The sequence below is a fragment of the Ursus maritimus genome, unplaced genomic scaffold (genome assembly GCF_017311325.1).
Source record: "Ursus maritimus isolate PB19 unplaced genomic scaffold, ASM1731132v1 scaffold_26, whole genome shotgun sequence".
Classification (NCBI taxonomy): domain Eukaryota; kingdom Metazoa; phylum Chordata; class Mammalia; order Carnivora; family Ursidae; genus Ursus; species Ursus maritimus.
In genome coordinates, this window is record NW_024425119.1 from 6,928,004 (window position 1) to 6,946,235 (window position 18,232).

The 18,232-nt window shown below is 47.8% G+C and overlaps 1 protein-coding gene across 2 annotated transcripts in view; it reads right to left on the reverse strand.

The window, feature by feature from the left end:
- Positions 1 to 2,421: 2,421 nt before the first annotated feature.
- The window catches only part of VWF (von Willebrand factor), a 140,347-nt gene continuing 124,536 nt past the window's right edge, over positions 2,422 to 18,232 (reverse strand). For both annotated transcript variants that reach the window (XM_040642061.1, XM_040642060.1), the window contains 9 exons: positions 15,255 to 15,365; positions 14,143 to 14,323; positions 13,421 to 13,461; positions 12,789 to 12,905; positions 6,368 to 6,466; positions 5,587 to 5,715; positions 5,020 to 5,059; positions 2,967 to 3,064; positions 2,422 to 2,744 (listed from right to left, as the gene is read on the reverse strand). In XM_040642061.1, the coding sequence (XP_040497995.1) occupies positions 2,556 to 2,744; positions 2,967 to 3,064; positions 5,020 to 5,059; positions 5,587 to 5,715; positions 6,368 to 6,466; positions 12,789 to 12,905; positions 13,421 to 13,461; positions 14,143 to 14,323; positions 15,255 to 15,365 (1,005 nt within the window). In that variant the 3' untranslated portion in view covers positions 2,422 to 2,555. The remainder of the gene's footprint in view (positions 2,745 to 2,966; positions 3,065 to 5,019; positions 5,060 to 5,586; positions 5,716 to 6,367; positions 6,467 to 12,788; positions 12,906 to 13,420; positions 13,462 to 14,142; positions 14,324 to 15,254; positions 15,366 to 18,232) is intronic.

The window sequence follows — 18,232 nt, forward strand, 5'->3', positions numbered from 1 at the left end:
CCGAGGTGACTCTTTGGCTGTGACACAACCCTATGAGGCAGTTGCTGCTAGTGTGCCTGACAGATGGGACTGACCTGCCGTGTAAAAAGAGGTCGGGCAGCTGGCCTCTAAGAGCTATGCTAGGGTCCCCAGGCAGCCAGCCTGCTCAGAGTCCATGCCCCACCACTCTGCTCTCCTGCTTCTTTCTCTCCCATCCAATGCCCTTCTCCGCATTCACTCCCAGCGACCCTTCTCCACGTCTTTTCAAGGCCTTTCTACCACTACCACGGTTCCTTTATCCATCCCCTTTCTTTCCTCCCTCCTGCACTTTCTCATCCCTTAGTCCCTGTATACTCTGTCCTCAAGACTCCCCCTAAAACTCTCTGTCTCACCTGGTCGGAGGGCCAGCAGGAAGAGTCCCCCAGACCAGAGGCAGGCCCTGCCCTGTTATACCCACAGAGGAAGGGAAAGTGGCAGAGACACACCCCCACTGCCGCTTTCTCTGCTTGTAGCCTCCTTTCCCTGCTCCCTGCCATTAAAAAAAAAAAAATCAAAACATACAGTTTTCCTGATTTGGCTTTTTTCTTGACAGTGAATTGTCCTATCAGCAAATCTGAGGAGAAATTCAGGCTGCGGAAGCACAGGGGGTTGGGAAATTGACACCTTCTGCTGGAGAGGTAGCCCCCCTGCTGAGTTTCTCTGTGGCCCATGCCTCCAGTAACACCTCATCCCCAGGTAGAGTGTTAGGCTATCAGTAAGAGAGAGAGAGGTAATTCCCTGCCCCTGGATCTGGTTTCCTACAGAGACCTGGGAGGCTACTCAAAGTTGGAGGCTGGGTGATGGATGGACAGATGACAACCCGTAAATTATTGAGCAGTTATATGAAACTTCTATCCTTTCTTCCTTTCCTCTGCCGACTAAACTCCCCACCAAAACTGCTCAACACAAGCCATGCCATTTGCCTGAAATGTATCTCCCCTCTGGGTGATTCCCACAGCATCGGAAGTGGGTGAACCCTAGAAATGCAGTAGTCACTGGTTTCCCTGCCAGCGAGGACCGAATCTGTAAGCAACAGGGATGGCGTGGCTCTGGTGGAGTGGCCTGGGAGTTCTTGCCTAGGTGTCAGGGCACCTGGGTTCTGCCACCCAGCACCTGTGTGACCTTTGGCAAGTCACTCAAGTTCTCTGAGCTGCTTTTATTCCCTGTAAAGGGGTGTGGTGGTGGGGTGGGGGGCGGGGCAGTGGATTGGATGATGTCTAAATCCTTTCCCTCTCCACCATCAGCACTTCGTGAGTAGAGTCTCTCCTGTGTTAAAAGGATCTGGAATGAAAATCAATTCTCCACCAAATTCCTGTCATAAACCCAGGGCATTCCCTTTGTTCTCATGGGTATTCTCTCCGCAGCTAGAGTCTTCACCATCTTGCCAGCATATACATGTAAACTCTTCACATAAATTTTAAGCAACGACAATCTCTCCTTGAGAGTGACATTACTGGTTAGTGATTTGGGGACTGGGTGAAGTTTGGTGTTGTTATCTCTACCCTTCCACTAAAAGATGTCTGGAGCAGGAAGGGCCTGGCCATCCGGCATACAGCCCAAAAGAAACTCAGCTCTTTCACTCCCTCAGGATAAAGTCAATCCCTAATGTTCTGCCACAGACAAGAGACACTTATTCCCCCACCTTGAGCCTTGATTTCCCTCATTTTTATTCTTGTCACTTCTTATGTTATTAAAGAACAATTTACAGTTACCCCCAGACTTTCAGCCGTATTTTACCCTCTCAACCCCATGAGTGAGACTAACATTCCTATTCTCGAGATGAGGACACTAAGTCTGAGAACCACTAATGGTCTTATTTGGGGCCACACAGTACAGCAAGGATCATGTGTAGAATTCAGGCCTGCCCGCAAGTCTGGGGTTCATCCCCCAGGGCCGAGCCTGTGCTGGATGGGCCCCTGTTCCTGCACCTGCCAGCACCCCATTTCCAGTCCCCTCAGTCCTTAGCACCTCTCCCTCCTGCAGGGGCCACCGAGGATACACGGGAACTTAGGGAGCCCAGGGCTCAGAGAAACCCTCGCGCATCTGCTCAAGCTCCTTCATCCCAAGGTCAGCCAAACTGGCAATAACCATGTCTGTCTTGGCAGGAGCCTGGCTCCAGGGCCCACCCCTCTGCTCTGTTCAGAAGCCCTTGGATCCATAGCTTGGAGGACCCAGTGTTCCTGAGCAAATCCCTTTGGGGATTTGGGCTGGATTCTGAGAAACCCTGCCCCCCACAATCCTCTCCCCACCCCATGGAGGTAGACACCACTTTTTCCAAGAGGTTGGCCATGCCTGGGGCTGGATGGAGCCTGTGCTTTCTCCCCCAGAACCAGGTTCGGAACTCGGGCCCGGCCTACCCCTGTCATCTCAGCCTAGAAGACACAGTGAACCATCAGCCTTCTGTAAGGTGAGAGATTGGCCTTTATTGTGGGCTCAGGAGGGCACAAGAGCGGAGCACAAGGAGGACCGAGCAGCAGCACTCTGGCTGGTCCCATCGTCAGTGAGGCAGGCGACAGCAGGTGCCCAGGGCAGCGGCCTCACTTGCTGCACTTCCTGGGGGAGCACCTGCACTGCATGGCGTTGAGGATCTCGTGGTAGACAAGGGAGCCGTTGGCGCAGCGCAGGGGCACCTGCATGGGCTCCGTCCGAGTGGGCGAGCAACAGGAACACTGGTCCTGCACATCCTCCGTGTCGATGGAGTACAAGGCTTTGCTGGCACATTTACCCTGTGACAGAACAGAGGCGGGGCGAGGGGGAGGGGGTTGCAATGCTGCAGGATCCTGCCGGGCAATTTGCAAGGGTAGATCTCAGGAAAGTCTGACGTGCCCACTATCTTTATGGTCCTTTTACACCCAAATCCCGCTCCAGCAATTTCTATGCATGCTTGATCAGGAAACATAATTCCACCCTTCCCCACCCAGGCCTCACTGAAGCCAGGGCCCCCTTACCTCACAGTAATGAATGTTCACTTCCTCTTCAGACTTACAGTCTCCCACCTTGACATACCGCAGCCGGGCAGTGATATCCTTGCATTCCAGCTCCTCACCTACAGGGCGGGTGAGTGATGGCACCTGGGGCCTGGCTGAGATTCTATAGAATGCTCTCTGGCCCATTTCCCTCACTTCACTGGGGAAAGGTCAGTTTCACAGTAACCACATCACCAAAGCTAGCTGCCAGGAGGGGAGTTAAGTTCTCCTGGTTCACCTCAGAGTCTCCTGGCCCTCCAATCCAGAGATACAGTTATGGCTGGGTTTAACTCACTTAATGGTACGATTTTAATGGCAGGAGGAGCCTAGATCCACTGTGCATGGTGATGTAGATGGATGAGACTTGCTTTTATGTAATTGTAGACTCTAAAAACCGTAATGACTGGAGCAATCTTCTTATGCTTATGACTATATCCGGAAGCTAATGGGCAATGAAGTAGCCAATAACCATAACTAATATCTATCAATCTTTGCCTTTGGAAAAAAAGAAAGGCAAATGTTATGACCACACAAGGGGCTAAGAGGATCCCTAGGACCCCTGATGGAGTCCTCCCCTTGGGAATACCTATCTCTGTTCTCTGGCATGGCGAGGACTAGTGGCATTCAGATCTGAACCTCTACTCGGCCCACCAATAATTCTAAGATTTAATGCCAGCTCGCCATTCCCCATCTGAACACTGGGACTCTTCCATTCTTGAATGGCTCCCAAACTAAGTCAACCCTAACTACACATTAGCCTGCCTCCCAACTTCCAAATAACTTCATTTTACAGTGAAAGCCTGCCAACCACATTAAAATAACGAATAAGGAAAACATATGTAGGCCAACATGCTATATTCTTTCGCTGTAGCTTTAAATCCCTGAGTCTGGCTTCCTCTCCTTATGAAGGGTCTCCACCTCCTGAAAGTACTGACCAACACAGGCCCCTTGCTGCCCCCCTGCCTAGTTTTGAAGATGACAGCCTCTTGACCAAATTCCATGTGCAAAGTGTGCCCAGAGAGAATTCATTCTCCCTGATGGTTTCCAGACTTCAACATTCTGAAACGTATGCAGACAGGAATCACAGAAAGAGTAGCTTTCGGAGCATGTTTCCTCGATCTGCAACCTGCTTACAGCAACTGCAGGGACTGTCAGAGTGAGCCATCAGGAAGAGAATGAATGATGGAACACTGAAGGTATTCATGCTTTCACTCTTCCTTTCTTTACCCAATACCGAACATGGGCCCGTGAAGCCCAAATAAAACAAAAAACACAAAGCACTAAACCAAAACCAAAAAATTATTAGCCCAGGCAGGTGATTCTATACTCAGAGACTACAGCACTAACACTAGGATTCGGAAAGTTAGTGGTGAACACAGGAATGTTGCGTGAGATTGCTGTCTGATGGGAAGCCTTGTAGACTCTGGCCCCAAGCTGCTGCTGTTAGCTACAAGGACCCACTGGCAGAACAAAACTGCAAGGCCATGCGGGGCCGAGAGTGAAGAAGGGGAGGTTAATCAATGCAGACCGGTCTTATGAGCCCTTGAGAAGACTGTGGTCTCTGCATCTGCAGCCCTCACATCCCACTGGGGTGGGGGAACTGACCGGCTTCTCTCTCTCTGGGAGACGGCTCTCTAACCCTCAAAGAATACACATGTCATGAGTGTCTGCTCTGTCAAGATTATGGGTCAAGGATGCCTTTCTTCAAGGAGCTCTGATTGGAAAAAGAAGACACTGTCTCAGGAGGGGACTATGAACCTCCCAGCCTCTAGGAGGGGAAAGGCAGGTAGGAGGATAGAAATCGTTAGGAGTTTGGGGAAAAGGGAAGAGACTGCTTCACAGGGATTTGAGTGGCGATTTGAGGACGGGGGAGTCTAAGAACGTTCAGGGAGGGTGGCAGTTCCCTGCAGAACTGAGCCTCATGATTGGCCAATGGTTAAGAACTAGCTTTCCAGAACAAGCTCCCTCCAAAGAAAACAGTCCCTGGATGTGGTCTGGCAGATTTCAAGGGACAAGCTATTGGTGATATACTTACATGTATCACAGCAGGTGCCTGGAATTTTCATGACTCTCCCCTAAGAAAACAGCAAAGTCCCAGATTAGGCACAAATCTAGGACATAGTGGACAGCTTCCAGGTCACTCCAGGCCAATTCCTGGCTCTGGACTCACAGTCCCGAGCTTCAGTCCCCAGACATAAAGTGTGCATTGCCATCACAACTGAGAGCAGGCTGACCACCCTACTTGACCAGGCTGGAACAATTCTGATTATTCTGGATTGTCCCCCAGTTGCGTCGCCAGGACCATCATTCTCAGGAGAGACTAGAAATCATTTGATCTCTCACCCTCCCATTCAAGGATCACAGATTCAGTCTCCCCCCGAGGGAAAGGTATCTATTGAAAGCACCATATAGTGCAGAGAGTTTTATCTCTCCAACAGGCTTTGATTTTGAAACCTCATAGGTTTTAACCTAGGTCAGGGGTCTCCCTTGGACACTGGCACATCATGTCAGAGAAGACTGCATGCCATTCAAAGGACTCTGTTCTTAGAGTCAAAGATGGAGCGATCAAGAGGAAAGTAGGGACTGAGCTCCAACTACTCACTCCCTCGGCCAAACACTTGTGTTCATCGAAAGGCGGGCAGCCTGTGACCCTCTTCTCCCAGATGTACTCTCCTCTCTCATTGACCTTGCAGAAGTGACTATCACAGCCATCCTGCAGCATCTCATCACGCTGAAACAAAGAGGGCAAACGGGTAGAGCAAATCTGAAGACAGTGGGTTGCAAAGATACTTCAAACCATGACCTTGACTCCTTGAAGTTGTTGAAACAATTTGGAGGACTACAGAACAAGACTGAGACAGTATCTACCGTCTCCACACCCAGAACACACAATAGAAGTGGAGTCCCAGCTTATTTACTGTGAATAGGGCTGCATAAATGCAGAGAATCCCCCAAACCCTTCTGACCACCTAGAAGCTTAAAAAATTAAGACATAGTGAGGGTAAACCAGTAAATCAATAACTGAACCAGAGTTGAACCAGGGAGACACCACCCAGCCCTAACAACTAATTTTCACTCTTATAGATCAGACTTAGTGTCACCCTGATTGCCTGTCCAGGCTTATAGACAATTGAGGCTGGAAGACATCTTAAAGATCAACCAACTCCCAATCATGGGCCTTACACCAACTACGTTCTGGTCAAGAAGAGTGAAAAAATTACTAAAAGAGAAAATTCTGTACCTTCTATAGGCCATCCATCTTTTCTCTATAAAATCAGAAATAGGTGGGAAGCTAATATTGACCCAAACATAGTCCCTCTTTCATGAAGAAGAGATGCCAAAATAGGAAACCAAATGGTGACATGAGTTTAACTTGCTCCCACCTTCAGTGTCATGATCTGTCCTCCTCTTAGCTGAATGGTGCAAGCCGTAGGCAGACATTTCCCACAGCATTCACCTTGGTTCTTCTCTTCCTTGTAACCCTGTATCCAGGGGAAAAATCAGCCTTGGTTAACCCCCCAGAACACCCCCATCATAGGTAGGCTTACTTTTCTAGCCTCTGATCTCTCCCGTCCAGCACTTGCACCCAGAGTTCAGAAAGTTAACATTCAACTCTTGGCTAACCTTTGTCAGTTCTCAGTCCCCTAGATGGCATTCCTTGCCACCACATACATACATCTTGCTCATGTTCTAGCAGCCAGACCTATTAATTAGACCTCTCCCTTGAGCTCCAGACTTACGAATTCAATTGTTTGCCTGACAACTGTTTATCTTCTTATCTTCTCAAGACTTATATACAAAATGTAACTTGATTTTTGTCCCAAATTTCATCCTTCTCCCATCGTACCTTACCTTGGTAAATGGCTTCATTAGCCAGTTGTTCAAAACCAGAAATCTGGGAGTCATCCTTGACTTCTTTCTTTTTCTCATTTTCCCACCTCCATCACCAAATCTTGCCAAAAATGCCTCTCTAATTCATCCTCTGCTTGTCATGACCAATGTCCTCTGTCATCACCTAGTCCAACCAATCATCATATACCACTAGACTCTGGTAACAGTCTTAATTTGTCTTTCTACCTCCATTCTTGCCCCGGTACTGTAGGTCTCCACACATCTGCTAGAATGACTTTCTTATAAGTCTAGTCATGCCACTCGCCTGCTTAAAACCCATCCATGGAGTTCTCGTTCTAGTAATGCAGAGTAGCTTATATTGGACTATAGACAACGATTATAAATTCTTGACAAAATATTTTAAACAATTGTTGAAAGGTACTGGATGGCAAAAATAACATCTTGTGGATTTGCTTCTCATGTAGAACTAAGCTATGTGACAACAATAACACAAAGTATGGGGGGAAAGTACATCATACATGAATTGCATATTATCAAACCAAGGTTGACTACGCTAAGTCAAGGATGCATATTGTAATCTCTGGAGTAACTGCTATTATCTCTGGCAAAATACTTTCTATCTTCACTTGTGATTCATGGATTATTTTAATGTATTTTATTTAATTTCCAAATGGTGGGGCGTGTGTCTAAATACCTTCTTCTTACTAATTTCAATCTAACTGTGGTCATAAAATGTACTCCAAAGGATTTCAAAATTTTGACATATATTAACCTTTTAATGGCCCAGAATTGGGTCCAGATAGCTGAAAAATTCATGTGCATTTGAGAAGAATGTGTGCTCTGCACTTTGGGAGTATAGTAGTCTATTATTTTCAATTAGGTCAAGTTGGTGGATACAGTTTTCCAAATCTATATCTTTACTGATATTTTTCCTACTTGTTCTATCAATTACTGAGGAAAAAAACATTAGAATTATGATATAAGTTTGTGGATAAGCCTATTTCTAATTCTGTCAATTTGTGCTTCATATATCGGAAATTCTGCCACCAGATGCATACACATTTAGGATTCTTGTGTCTTTATGATGAATCTACTCTTTAATAATTATGAAATAACTTTCTTTATTTTTGGTAACATTCCTCATCTTACAGTCTATTTTGTTTGGTATTAATACAGCCATCTCAGCTTTCTTATTCTTAGTATTGACTGGTGTATCTTTTTTCATTCTTTTATTTTCAATCTCTCCATCTCTTTACATTGAAAACAAATCTTGAGGCACCTGGCTGGCACAGTTGATGGAGTGTGCAACTCCTGATCTAGGAGTCGTAAGTTCAAGCCCCATGTTAGGTGTAGAGCTTACTTTAAAAAAAATAATAATAAATAAGTAAAATTGAAAGCATATCTCTTGTAAACAGCATACTAATTGGGTCTTGTTTTTTAATCCAAGCCTGACACTCTCCATTTTTTACTGGGATTTTGTTTTGCCCATTTACATTTAATATAATTATTGATATGGTTGGGTTTAAGTCTCCCATTTTGCTATTCATTTTATTTGTTGTCTTCCCTGTTATCTGTTCTATTGTAAATGCTTTTCTATATTCTTTTGGTTTAATCAAGTTGTTTGCTTAGAATTTTATTTTCTCTCCCCTACTGGCCTTTTAGCTGCATTTCTTCATATTACTATTTTAGTGGTTACACAGACATATGTATTTATCAAATCTCATCAAACTATATACTTAATATCTGTGTGTTTTATTATAGGTAAACTATCCCGATTTTTAAAAAATAATAATTTTACAAAAATTTTAAAAATTAGATTTCTATGGCTTCCCATTGCATTCAGAATAAAATAATAAAATCCAATCTTCTTAGCATGTTCTACAAGGCCCTCTATGGTTCCTTCCTAATTTTCTGACTTTATCTTCTACCACTATCCCCTTGCTTTTGACGATCTACCACTTTGCATCTTCTAGGACCATGAACATACCAACTTCCTCACCTGAGAATCTTTGTGTATGTTATCCCTCTACCTGGAATGCCCCTCCCCATGCTTTGTATAACTAGCTCTTTCTCATCCTTCAGTAATCTTTCAAATATCATTACTCAGAAACATCTTGCAAGATACAACACACACACATGCACTCTTCATAACACTTAACACAATCTGAAATTTTCATTTGTTCTCCCAAAGAGGCATGTAAATTCCAAACTAAGTCTATGGTTTGACATTGTATCCCTGGCTCTAAGTAGGCCTCCTACACTCACTGAGATGAGCTGAGCTTGGAACTCCTTGACAGTGGCTGTAAGTGACAGTCCTTCATTTATATCTGAGCTGGAAAAAGCAGCAGCTTCCAGACAATAGGATTTCACTGTCTTGCAAAAATGCCCCCAAATTTGGGAGACAACATAGGGCAACCAACTCTTTATCTTCAAAGTAAGAGTACTTTCAACAATGTTAATAAAAAACAAAAAGCTACCACCAGCTGCTTCATCACCGCATCAAAATTAAAGCTCTTTTAATTCTACCCAACACTCCAAAAAAAGTGGGGGGGGGAAATAATCTCACAACATTCTTAAAGAATAAATTGAATTACATGAGAAGCCAACTCTAATGTCATTCTTTTCCTCGTTTTGCCACATTTAGTAATAACCACTTAGAGATTCATTCACTCAGGTCCTGAGGTTTTCCTAGCATGAAGCTCTAGCCAGTCAGTTTGGAGCCCTCAAACAGAAAATGTGGGCCTCTCTGCATTGCTCCCTTGTTCATTGCACATGGGCTAAATGCTTCTAATCAGCAGGCAAGGTTAGGAGTCCGTAAGCTAGCGCAGAATGAATTTAAACAATTTGCTACTCCTAAACCAAGCTTCTGAACTGAATGTGCCGTCAGGGAGTAGGCTGTGCAGAAAGCCAGTGAGTACAGAGTCAGCACAGAATCAGGGCTCCTGGGTGCAGGCCACACGCTCCATACTGGGAAGGACACCACTGGAATTCGAGGCATCAGGTCGTCTTTCACTGGTGAGCTTTAAACGGTGTTTTCAAAAATGTACAATTCCTGGAAGTTGTAGGACTGAGGTAAAGGGGACAGGAAGAAAGGGACGGAATAAAGAGTATGAGTGAGTGTGGGTGGTTACAGTCAGAAGGAGGATATTAAACAGCATTTAAATCAGGCAGGATTTTGTGGGAGTGTGGATTTGGGTGTTTTTCTTTTCAGTGTGTGTTAGGAGAAGAGACCAGGAAACAGCTTCCGCTCAGCAGGCCCAAGGAGAGGAAAATGGACAAAATCTTTACAGGAAAAGTGAGTGGGCAGGGGACAAAGGCAGAAGGGGGCTGCTAAGTGAAGGGACAGGGCGGTGGAGACAAACCCACACACCAGAGAGGCAGAGGCAACAATTAAGCCAAGAATGGGGAAAGGCAGAGGGTGTTATGGAAGGAGAAAGAGCAGGAAGAAAAGGATGAGAGGGTGGAAGGTAATAGGAGAGAGGCAATGATTTTGGAGTTGGAAAAAAGGAGGAAGGAGGGGGAGCATGGCAGTACCCACTTACAGGAGTAAACAAAGAAAACATTCCCTCCGTTGGTCCCCTGCCCTAGAAGGCCAGAATGCAGCTGTACCAAGTAACAGGGCTCACGTGAGCCCTGCGGGGCTTCCCAGCCACTCCTGGCAGCCCTATGCGCTCCGTAGGCCGACATATGCATGTACACGCGCACGCAGGCGCACACAGAGTACGGCACTGCTGAATGGGCTTTCCCCCGAACATCCAATCAGGAGCAGCCACTTCCTCTGCCGGCCGGCCAAGTTCCCAGGAGCCAGAGCTCACTTGTGTAGGTCTGAGCAGCCAGTCAGTCCTGCCCCTGTACAGTCATGCCCCAAACACTGCCCTGCCTGTGTCACATAGCCCTTTCCGTAAATTGCATTGGTGGCTCAAAGCCTTCCCGTCTTGCCTCCCACTGCTGTCCTCTTTTAACTCTTACTTCTATCTGACAGTCTGGTCCCCATTCCCCTTCCTGGAAGATCCTCTGTATTCAACGCCTTGCTCAAGGTCAGTTCATGGTCACGTCCCTCCGGGTGCCTTCTCGACGTTCCATGTCAGGGGACCTCTCTTTCTCATGCTTTACTTGAGAGTTCACCGGTCAAGCTTCATGTCTACCACCCACCACCACAAACCACCTTCTACAAGTCTCCTTTTAGGTATAAGCACGGTCTCCCTCGGAGGAAATGAAAGACTCAACGCTAACACTTTGGTCTGATGTAGGCGTTTCGAACCTAAACTTAATTCACCACAGCTCCTCATTTGCAGGAGACCTCTCTGACCTTCACAGCAGAGGAGCGTGGCAAGACCAGTTAAGGACGCTGAGCTAGAATGCGGACAACCGAGTCAGTTTTCAGCAAAAGTAGAGAGATACGTGGAAGGAGGATGAACGCAGCAGTTCTTAAGAGGGAGGAAGCGGGGACATTGCCATGGGGGATGTCAGAATTTTGGAGGAAAGGAGGAAGAGAAAAGAAAGAAAAGAAAAGAGAAAGGAAAGGAGAAAAGAAAAGAAAAGAAAAGAAAAGAAAAGAAAAGAAAAGAAAAGAAAAGAAAAGAAAAGAAAAGAAAAGAAAAGGCCATGGATTTAAAAATACTGAAACCTAAGTCTAGACTGGATTGATTCTGAAGCTGGATTTCTATGGGTGCGGAGGAGCTTGTTGTGCCACCTTCTGGCCACTAGAGGGCGCTGTTAGAGTTAGCTTGCCCTCTAGAAAGCACTCGCTGGAGATGCTGTTGGGGGGGTGTGGGATTTCTTGCTGCACTGATTGCATTTCAGTGGACATCCAAGGTGGAAGAGATGCCACAAACTCCACACAGCATTACCTCATTCCCTATTCAAGCCGATATGTATTCTAGGGGAGCTGTTACATGCACATACACCACCCAAAACCCTAGAGCAGCAACTGGGATTTTTTTTTTTTTTTAATTTTAAAGGCATGTACTTAGTTGGCTTCATTCTAATTGAGCCTGGAATGTTCTCTTTGAATCATTCTGTCAGAAATAGCTGTGTCTTCTACAGATCCATTCACTCCACAGATATTTTATTAAGCCCCTACTTTGAGCATGACTCCGTGCCAAGTGCCAAGAAGAATACAGATGCAGACGCTCCATATAAAGGACCTGCTCAAGTGTTCCTCATCCCTGTGCTCCCAAAGCCCCCTCGCGCTCTGGCTGGCTCTGCTCCTACTCATGCGAAGGACTCCTCCCAGGCGCCGCCCCACAGCCTGCCTGCTCCCTGGCCAGTCAAGGAAGAAAGCCCTCCACTTGCACCGTCTAAAAGAGCCATTACTCTATTCTGTGCCCCTGGCTCACAAGAAGCTCATCTGTCCAACTGTGTCTTCGGAAAAAGCAGGAGCCCCCAACACAGATGGCACTTTGAGGAAGAAGCACTAGTCCAGCTCTGTGAGGTGGGGCTGAGTCATAATTAAAACAGTGAAATGCCGGTCTTTACCCAACTAGAAATGATGGTTCCACTTCCCAGAATCCACCCTCAGAGCAAACATAGTCATTGTGACCCAGCAGAAACAGGGTGCAAGATTTTAAACCACCACAGCGCCCAATAATGAAAGTATAGGGTGAGGTATAGCCGTTGCAAGGAATATTGTATAGAATTTTACACATAGTAAGTGCCTGATAAATATTTGCTAACTAATTAATTTTTAATGTTTTCAAAGAAGGGTAGTGATGCTTCTTAAAATGTTGTGTAAAAAAAATAAAGAACTGTAAATATGGTACCATAAGCCTTGCAAATATTATGTTTATTTTTTAAGTTTACAAAACAAGACTCTTCATTATAGTTGTGAAATACTGCCCACAATCAGAAAATAACAAATGCTTTATTTACAGACCCCAGCAAGGTCCCAGTGCTGGGATCCCCCAAGTATCCTGGCACCCAGGGACTCTGGGTCGCTGACAACCCTCTTACCGGGGGACAGGCCTCACAGGTGGTCTTCCTGCACTCCAGCTTGAATCCAGAGATGACCCCCACCTGGACGGTACAGTGGCATGTCGTGCACACATCGATCATCAGACTTTTCCCGGGCTGAAACCAGAGGCATCAGGGTCAGGCCTCCCAGCACAATGACCCCTTAACTCTCCCACTCACCTCAGCCATCTGCCTTAGGAGAGGGAGCCCAGTGGCCCACAGCCAAGATAAGCCATCGCCCTGACGCTCCTCCTGTGTCCAGTGACCCACTCCCTCTCTGCCCTCCCACCTCAAGGATGACAATAGTAAGTCAGAGCTTTTATGCCAGAAAGGGAGCCTGAGCAGTGGGAGAGGGGAACGGATTGAAATGTGTGTCATGCCATCAGACTGCTTCTCTGCACACAGAAGAGAAGCTCGTGAGCCTGAGTTGGGGCCGGAAGATAAGGCCCTAGAGAGTCAGCAAGATGGCAGGAGCTTGGGCACCAAGATGCCTGTGAAGCCTGGAGGCAATGGAAAGTGGAGGACAGGGCTCCCTGCTTCCTTTCATTTTCACTTCAGAATGACTGAGCTGCCCACCCTCTCACAGTCCTCCCATGTCTCCCCCACAACCCACCCTGGAGAAGAAGGCTTACCCCAATGATAGTGCCATTGAGCATGCAGGCCTCCAGGGGCTCTGGGGGAGAGAGAAAAGTACGGGGCTGATATCCCAGGGTCTTCTCCTCCCGGTCGGGGCCCCTCTCCTACATTTGCAGTCTCTCGCCCCACCCTCTTCCAGGTGCTGTGGGTCCTAGTACCAGAGCCACAGAGGCCTTGTTCCCCCCAGGCCTGCCAAGGAAGGACAGGCTGCCCAGCCCACAGTGAGAAGATCCTTCTCCCCCACGTCCTCAAGGGGACAGCCTTTTTAAGCAGTCCACACTTAAGGAGTGAGTGGGAGGACACTTGGGCTTCTGAAAGAAGGAAATTCGACTCTGAAAACTTTAAGTCCCAAAGAATTCCGAGCACGTGGTGGAGAGAGTCGCTATTTTGTTTGTCTGTTGGCAGGGTTGGGGTGGGAAGTTGGAGTACCTCTTCCCAGCAGAAGCAATACAGTGAGTGATTGAGAAGTCTGGTGGACTCACTAACTCACAGGAGCAAATGCAGGTACAGTGGCAGAAAGCCACCACTAAGCACAGTGATGACCTTCAGGAAACTGTAATGTTTCTCTCATCTTATTTGCTCTCCTGCAAAAGCATTAGGAACGGATAGGAGGACTTTGATCCTGCCCATTTCCCTGAGTTGCTGAAAAGGCAAAGAATTCAGAAGCCCTTAGCGGACAGAGAGGCTTGGAGGTAGAGCCCCTGGACACACGCCTTACCGCAGCGACAGGTGGGACAACACTCTGAGGTCTTACAACTCAGCTGAAAACCCGTCGGGCAGGTAGGGACGTCCAGCTGGGGGCAGGAGACATTCCTCTGTTGCACAAAGACCTCTTCCTTCACGCGGACACACTCATTGATGAGGCAGGGGTTGTCAGGGGAGGCCCAGTGAGAGCCAACCTGCAGTTAGAGCACTGGAGTTGAGCTGGAGTTGAGCAAGGTTGAGGCCGAGGGCCCAGGGAGGTGTGCTGTTCTCTCAGGGAGCTGATCTGGGCTCTGGGGATGAGCCCCAGCTTAACATCTAAGTCCCACCCACAGGGTAAGGCCCACAGAGGGAACGAATGGGGCGCATCCCAAGTCCTTCAATGAGGCTGGGTCAAAGTCACCCTGACCAAGATCCTCGCTCAGTGCCATGTGTTCTACAGAGACTTCACCACCTTAGGGAAGCCTGGGGACATCCCCTCCACCCTGGGTACAGGCTGTGAGCTGAGCTCGGAGGCTCTAGGGCACTCTGACCAAGAAGCGGCAGCACAGGCTGACATAGAAGGGATGTGGAAGGAACTCCATCCATTTCCTAGCCAGGCGCTGCTTCCTACTTACTCCTGTAGGGAAATAGCAAGAGACTAGGGATGCTGGCATCTGGCCCCTACAGCCCGGCAATCTGTCCCTGGGGCTTCCAGGCCTCTGGATGAGTGGCCTGACCCAGGGCAGAGCAGTGCTCAGAGCCTGTGGAGTTTTAGGGTAGTGGTGGGCCTACCACACATGCAGGGTGGTGAGGCCGTCCCACACCAAGCACTCAGGGGAAGCCGACCTCTGATTCCCAGGTAAACAGGAGGACACAAATCCCCCAGGAGTTCACAGAACTCTTAGGGAAGGAACTGGGCCTCTCCCCAAATCCACCAAATAGGAAGTCTGAGGCAATCTCAACTGTTCCTATAAAGGGCAAAGTAACCCCAAGGAACATGCGGATAGTACCACAGCCAGATGCAACTCCCTGTGGGGAGACCAAAGGGTGGGGGATGAAATCAAAGCCAGCACTGAACCACAGAGTGGCCAACCAAGCTGGTCAGGTCACTACCCTCCTTCCTACCAGCCTGGGCCCAACACCTACATTCTTCCAGTGAGACTGGGAGTCCCCCCGCGGTGAACCAATGACCACCTCACAGGCAGATGGCAGACACCTTCCACAGCACTCGCCTTCATGGATGACGTAAGTGAAGCCCTGGAAAAATACAAAGAAGAGAGATTAGGACAGCCCAGGAGCAGAGACACAGGTGTTCTTATCTACCCCGTATGTGTCCTGGGACTGGTTGGCGTGAACATTTTCATCTGTGTCATCTACCAGCCTCAGGATCATGCTAAGAAGTGGTTAGGAGCCATCAACCCCTGAGTCGCTAAGTTAGGTCTTACACCAGCTGAAGAGACATAACCCTGCACTCTGAAAGCTTCCACTCTCAGACCAAGATCCAGTCCGTGGGAGTATTAAGACAGCCCAGAACTCACTCAGCAGCAGTTAACTGGCCTGATCTTTATCATGGCCAAATCTAGGGCCCCTCAGTGACTGGGAAAGAACAGTCAGGACGCCTGGGATCTAGTGTCTGCTCTCACAGGGACAACCACCTCTATAAGATGAGAACCCTGACCTCTCACCAATGTGCAGAGTTGGGTTTCCCTTGGCCATTGCTTGATATTATCGAGCGGTTTATGGGCACAGTAAGATAAGAAAGTACACAGATTGATCCTTTCCAGAAAGCCTGCCAGGAAGGCCACAGTCCTGCAAGTAGGCCAGCCCATCTTGCCTCTTGGAGGTCCTCCCATCTGGCCAAAGCATTAGGGACTTGGACTGAAATCCTCCATGGAAACTCTGAAGCAATATACAAAGAATAAGCAAAACACTGCTATGAGTGTGTGTCCCAGGAGCCACAGGAAGAGAACCCAGGACCATGCTTCATCTTGGAGCTCTGTCCTTGAGCGAGAAGGAATGACTGCAGCTGCTCAGGGTGGGTGTGGATGCCACGCCTGCTCTGCTCCACAAGCACACTCATGAGCCGGCAGTCAGGAGACGCACACAGCGCTGGTGCCTCTCTCTGGGGGAACACAAGCACTCCAGAGACTTGGCTCAACTTCACACCATCTGCATGGGACCTACTTGCATCCCCACCTGCGTCACAACAGTGCCCACTGAGCTGTCCCCAGTCTTTTATCAGCTGAGATAATAGTCGTTTGTTGTGCATCTATGACGTACTAGGTACTTTGGAGGAGGCAACAAATTAGGATGGTACAATCTAGACACCCTCCACTACAAGCAGAATGTACAAAGCGCCATAAAAGAAACAAAGCCTCAAGAGAGCACAGAAGAGAGTCATTAATCCCTTTAGGGACCTAGAGTCACTCTTGCGTGCCTCTCTCAGAGCGCTGAGTCACCTGGATTCGCATAATCTTCCTGTTTGCTGCTGCACAGCCCCCCATCGCGGGCAAACACGTTGTCCATTGTTGGCTAACTCCCAGACCAGAGGCCTTGTTCTCAAAACCCCACCAACTTCTCACACTGAGGTACTCCTAGCCATGCCACCAAATTTCCTGGCTGCCATCTTTCTAAGATTCCCTCCATGCCTCCAACAGCCCCATCTCCTTGCGGTGCCACCAGGATTCAACCTATGTGTCATCTCTCCTTCTTTTCCCACACTCCTCCAAATCCTCTAGCTTACACCTGCTTAAAATCTACATATCACACCTTCTCCTTACTTTTCTCCATCCTGTTTTCACTGGTTCCCCCATTAAGAATGGAACTAAGTAGGGTGCCTGGGTGGCCCAGTCGGCTGAGCGTCCAACTCTTGGTTTCAGCTCAGGTCATGATCTCAGGGTCGTGGGATTGAGCCCCACATCAGGATCTGTGCTCGACAGGGAGTCTGCTTGGGATTCTCTCTCCCTCTGCCCATCCTGCTCATGCTCTCTCTCTCTCAAATAAATAAATAAATCTTTACCAAAAAAAAAAAAAAAGAATGGAACTAAGTACATCTAAGATCCACGTAATCTGAAGACAGATGCCCCTGAGAATAAATCCCTAATGTATTTAGCAGCACAATCCTTGAAGCACAATTGCCGCAGCTGACGTGGAGGTGGGAGGCTTGGAGCTCTGGTCCCTTGTCTCCTGGCTGCCTCAGACCGGCCCTTGCAATGCTGGTATCGCCAGTATACTAGCCCATCAGAATGGGCCCTGGGCCAGGAGTCAGGACACTCCCGTGCTACTGGCTTCGAGTGAGCTGTAGAACTATAGGCAACTTCATTCCCTGTGCTAGTCCTCTGCATCCTATCTGGCAAGTGGGAAGAGCAGCCCTACCTCTTCTTCCTTCTGGAAGGGAATCACTTATTTATCATAGGATAAATAAAATACAATGCATGATATTCAGGTCCTCAGAACAGTTCCTAAGGTTCCATGATTTAGTCTGATTCTGGAGTCTAAGGGTAGGGAATCAGGCAGTCATAAGCCTTCAAAGAAAAGCCCTTCCAAGATTTATACAAAGGAGTGGGAGTTCCTCTTGCTGTCTACATGGAAGCAAGGCCATATGCACGTAGGCCCCCCTACGAAATTACACGGGTAGCCTGTAATGCCCCTTGCCAGCTTTACATTTTTCTGACATGAAGAGCTGAGAACTATGGAGGTGATCAGGGAAAGTCTATTTCTGCAGACTGTGGCTTCAGAAAAGAACAATCAGAGGGTGATGGTAATGTTATCCTTTTTTGGTAATGTTGTCCTGTGTTTGCTTGTTGTCATACCCTGGACAGCAAATGAATTCAGGTAAGTGAGCCCAAATGTCTCTGGAGTCAGACTGGAGCTGATACTACCCTCCTTGAAGAATGAAGTCTAAGGCCATCTCAACTCACCGAAGCTCCCACCTCAACTCAACACATGATACAGCCTCCCACATCCCCTCAGCTGGAACTAAACCACAAGGCCGCCTTCTCCCCAGAAGGTGTAAACATTCAGTCTCTAAGACAGGCATGTGTCTAAGACAATTTCCTCAAGCAATCATACAGTCAAGAGATCTAGACATGGGGCCACCTCCATCCATTCCTCTGACCTTTGTA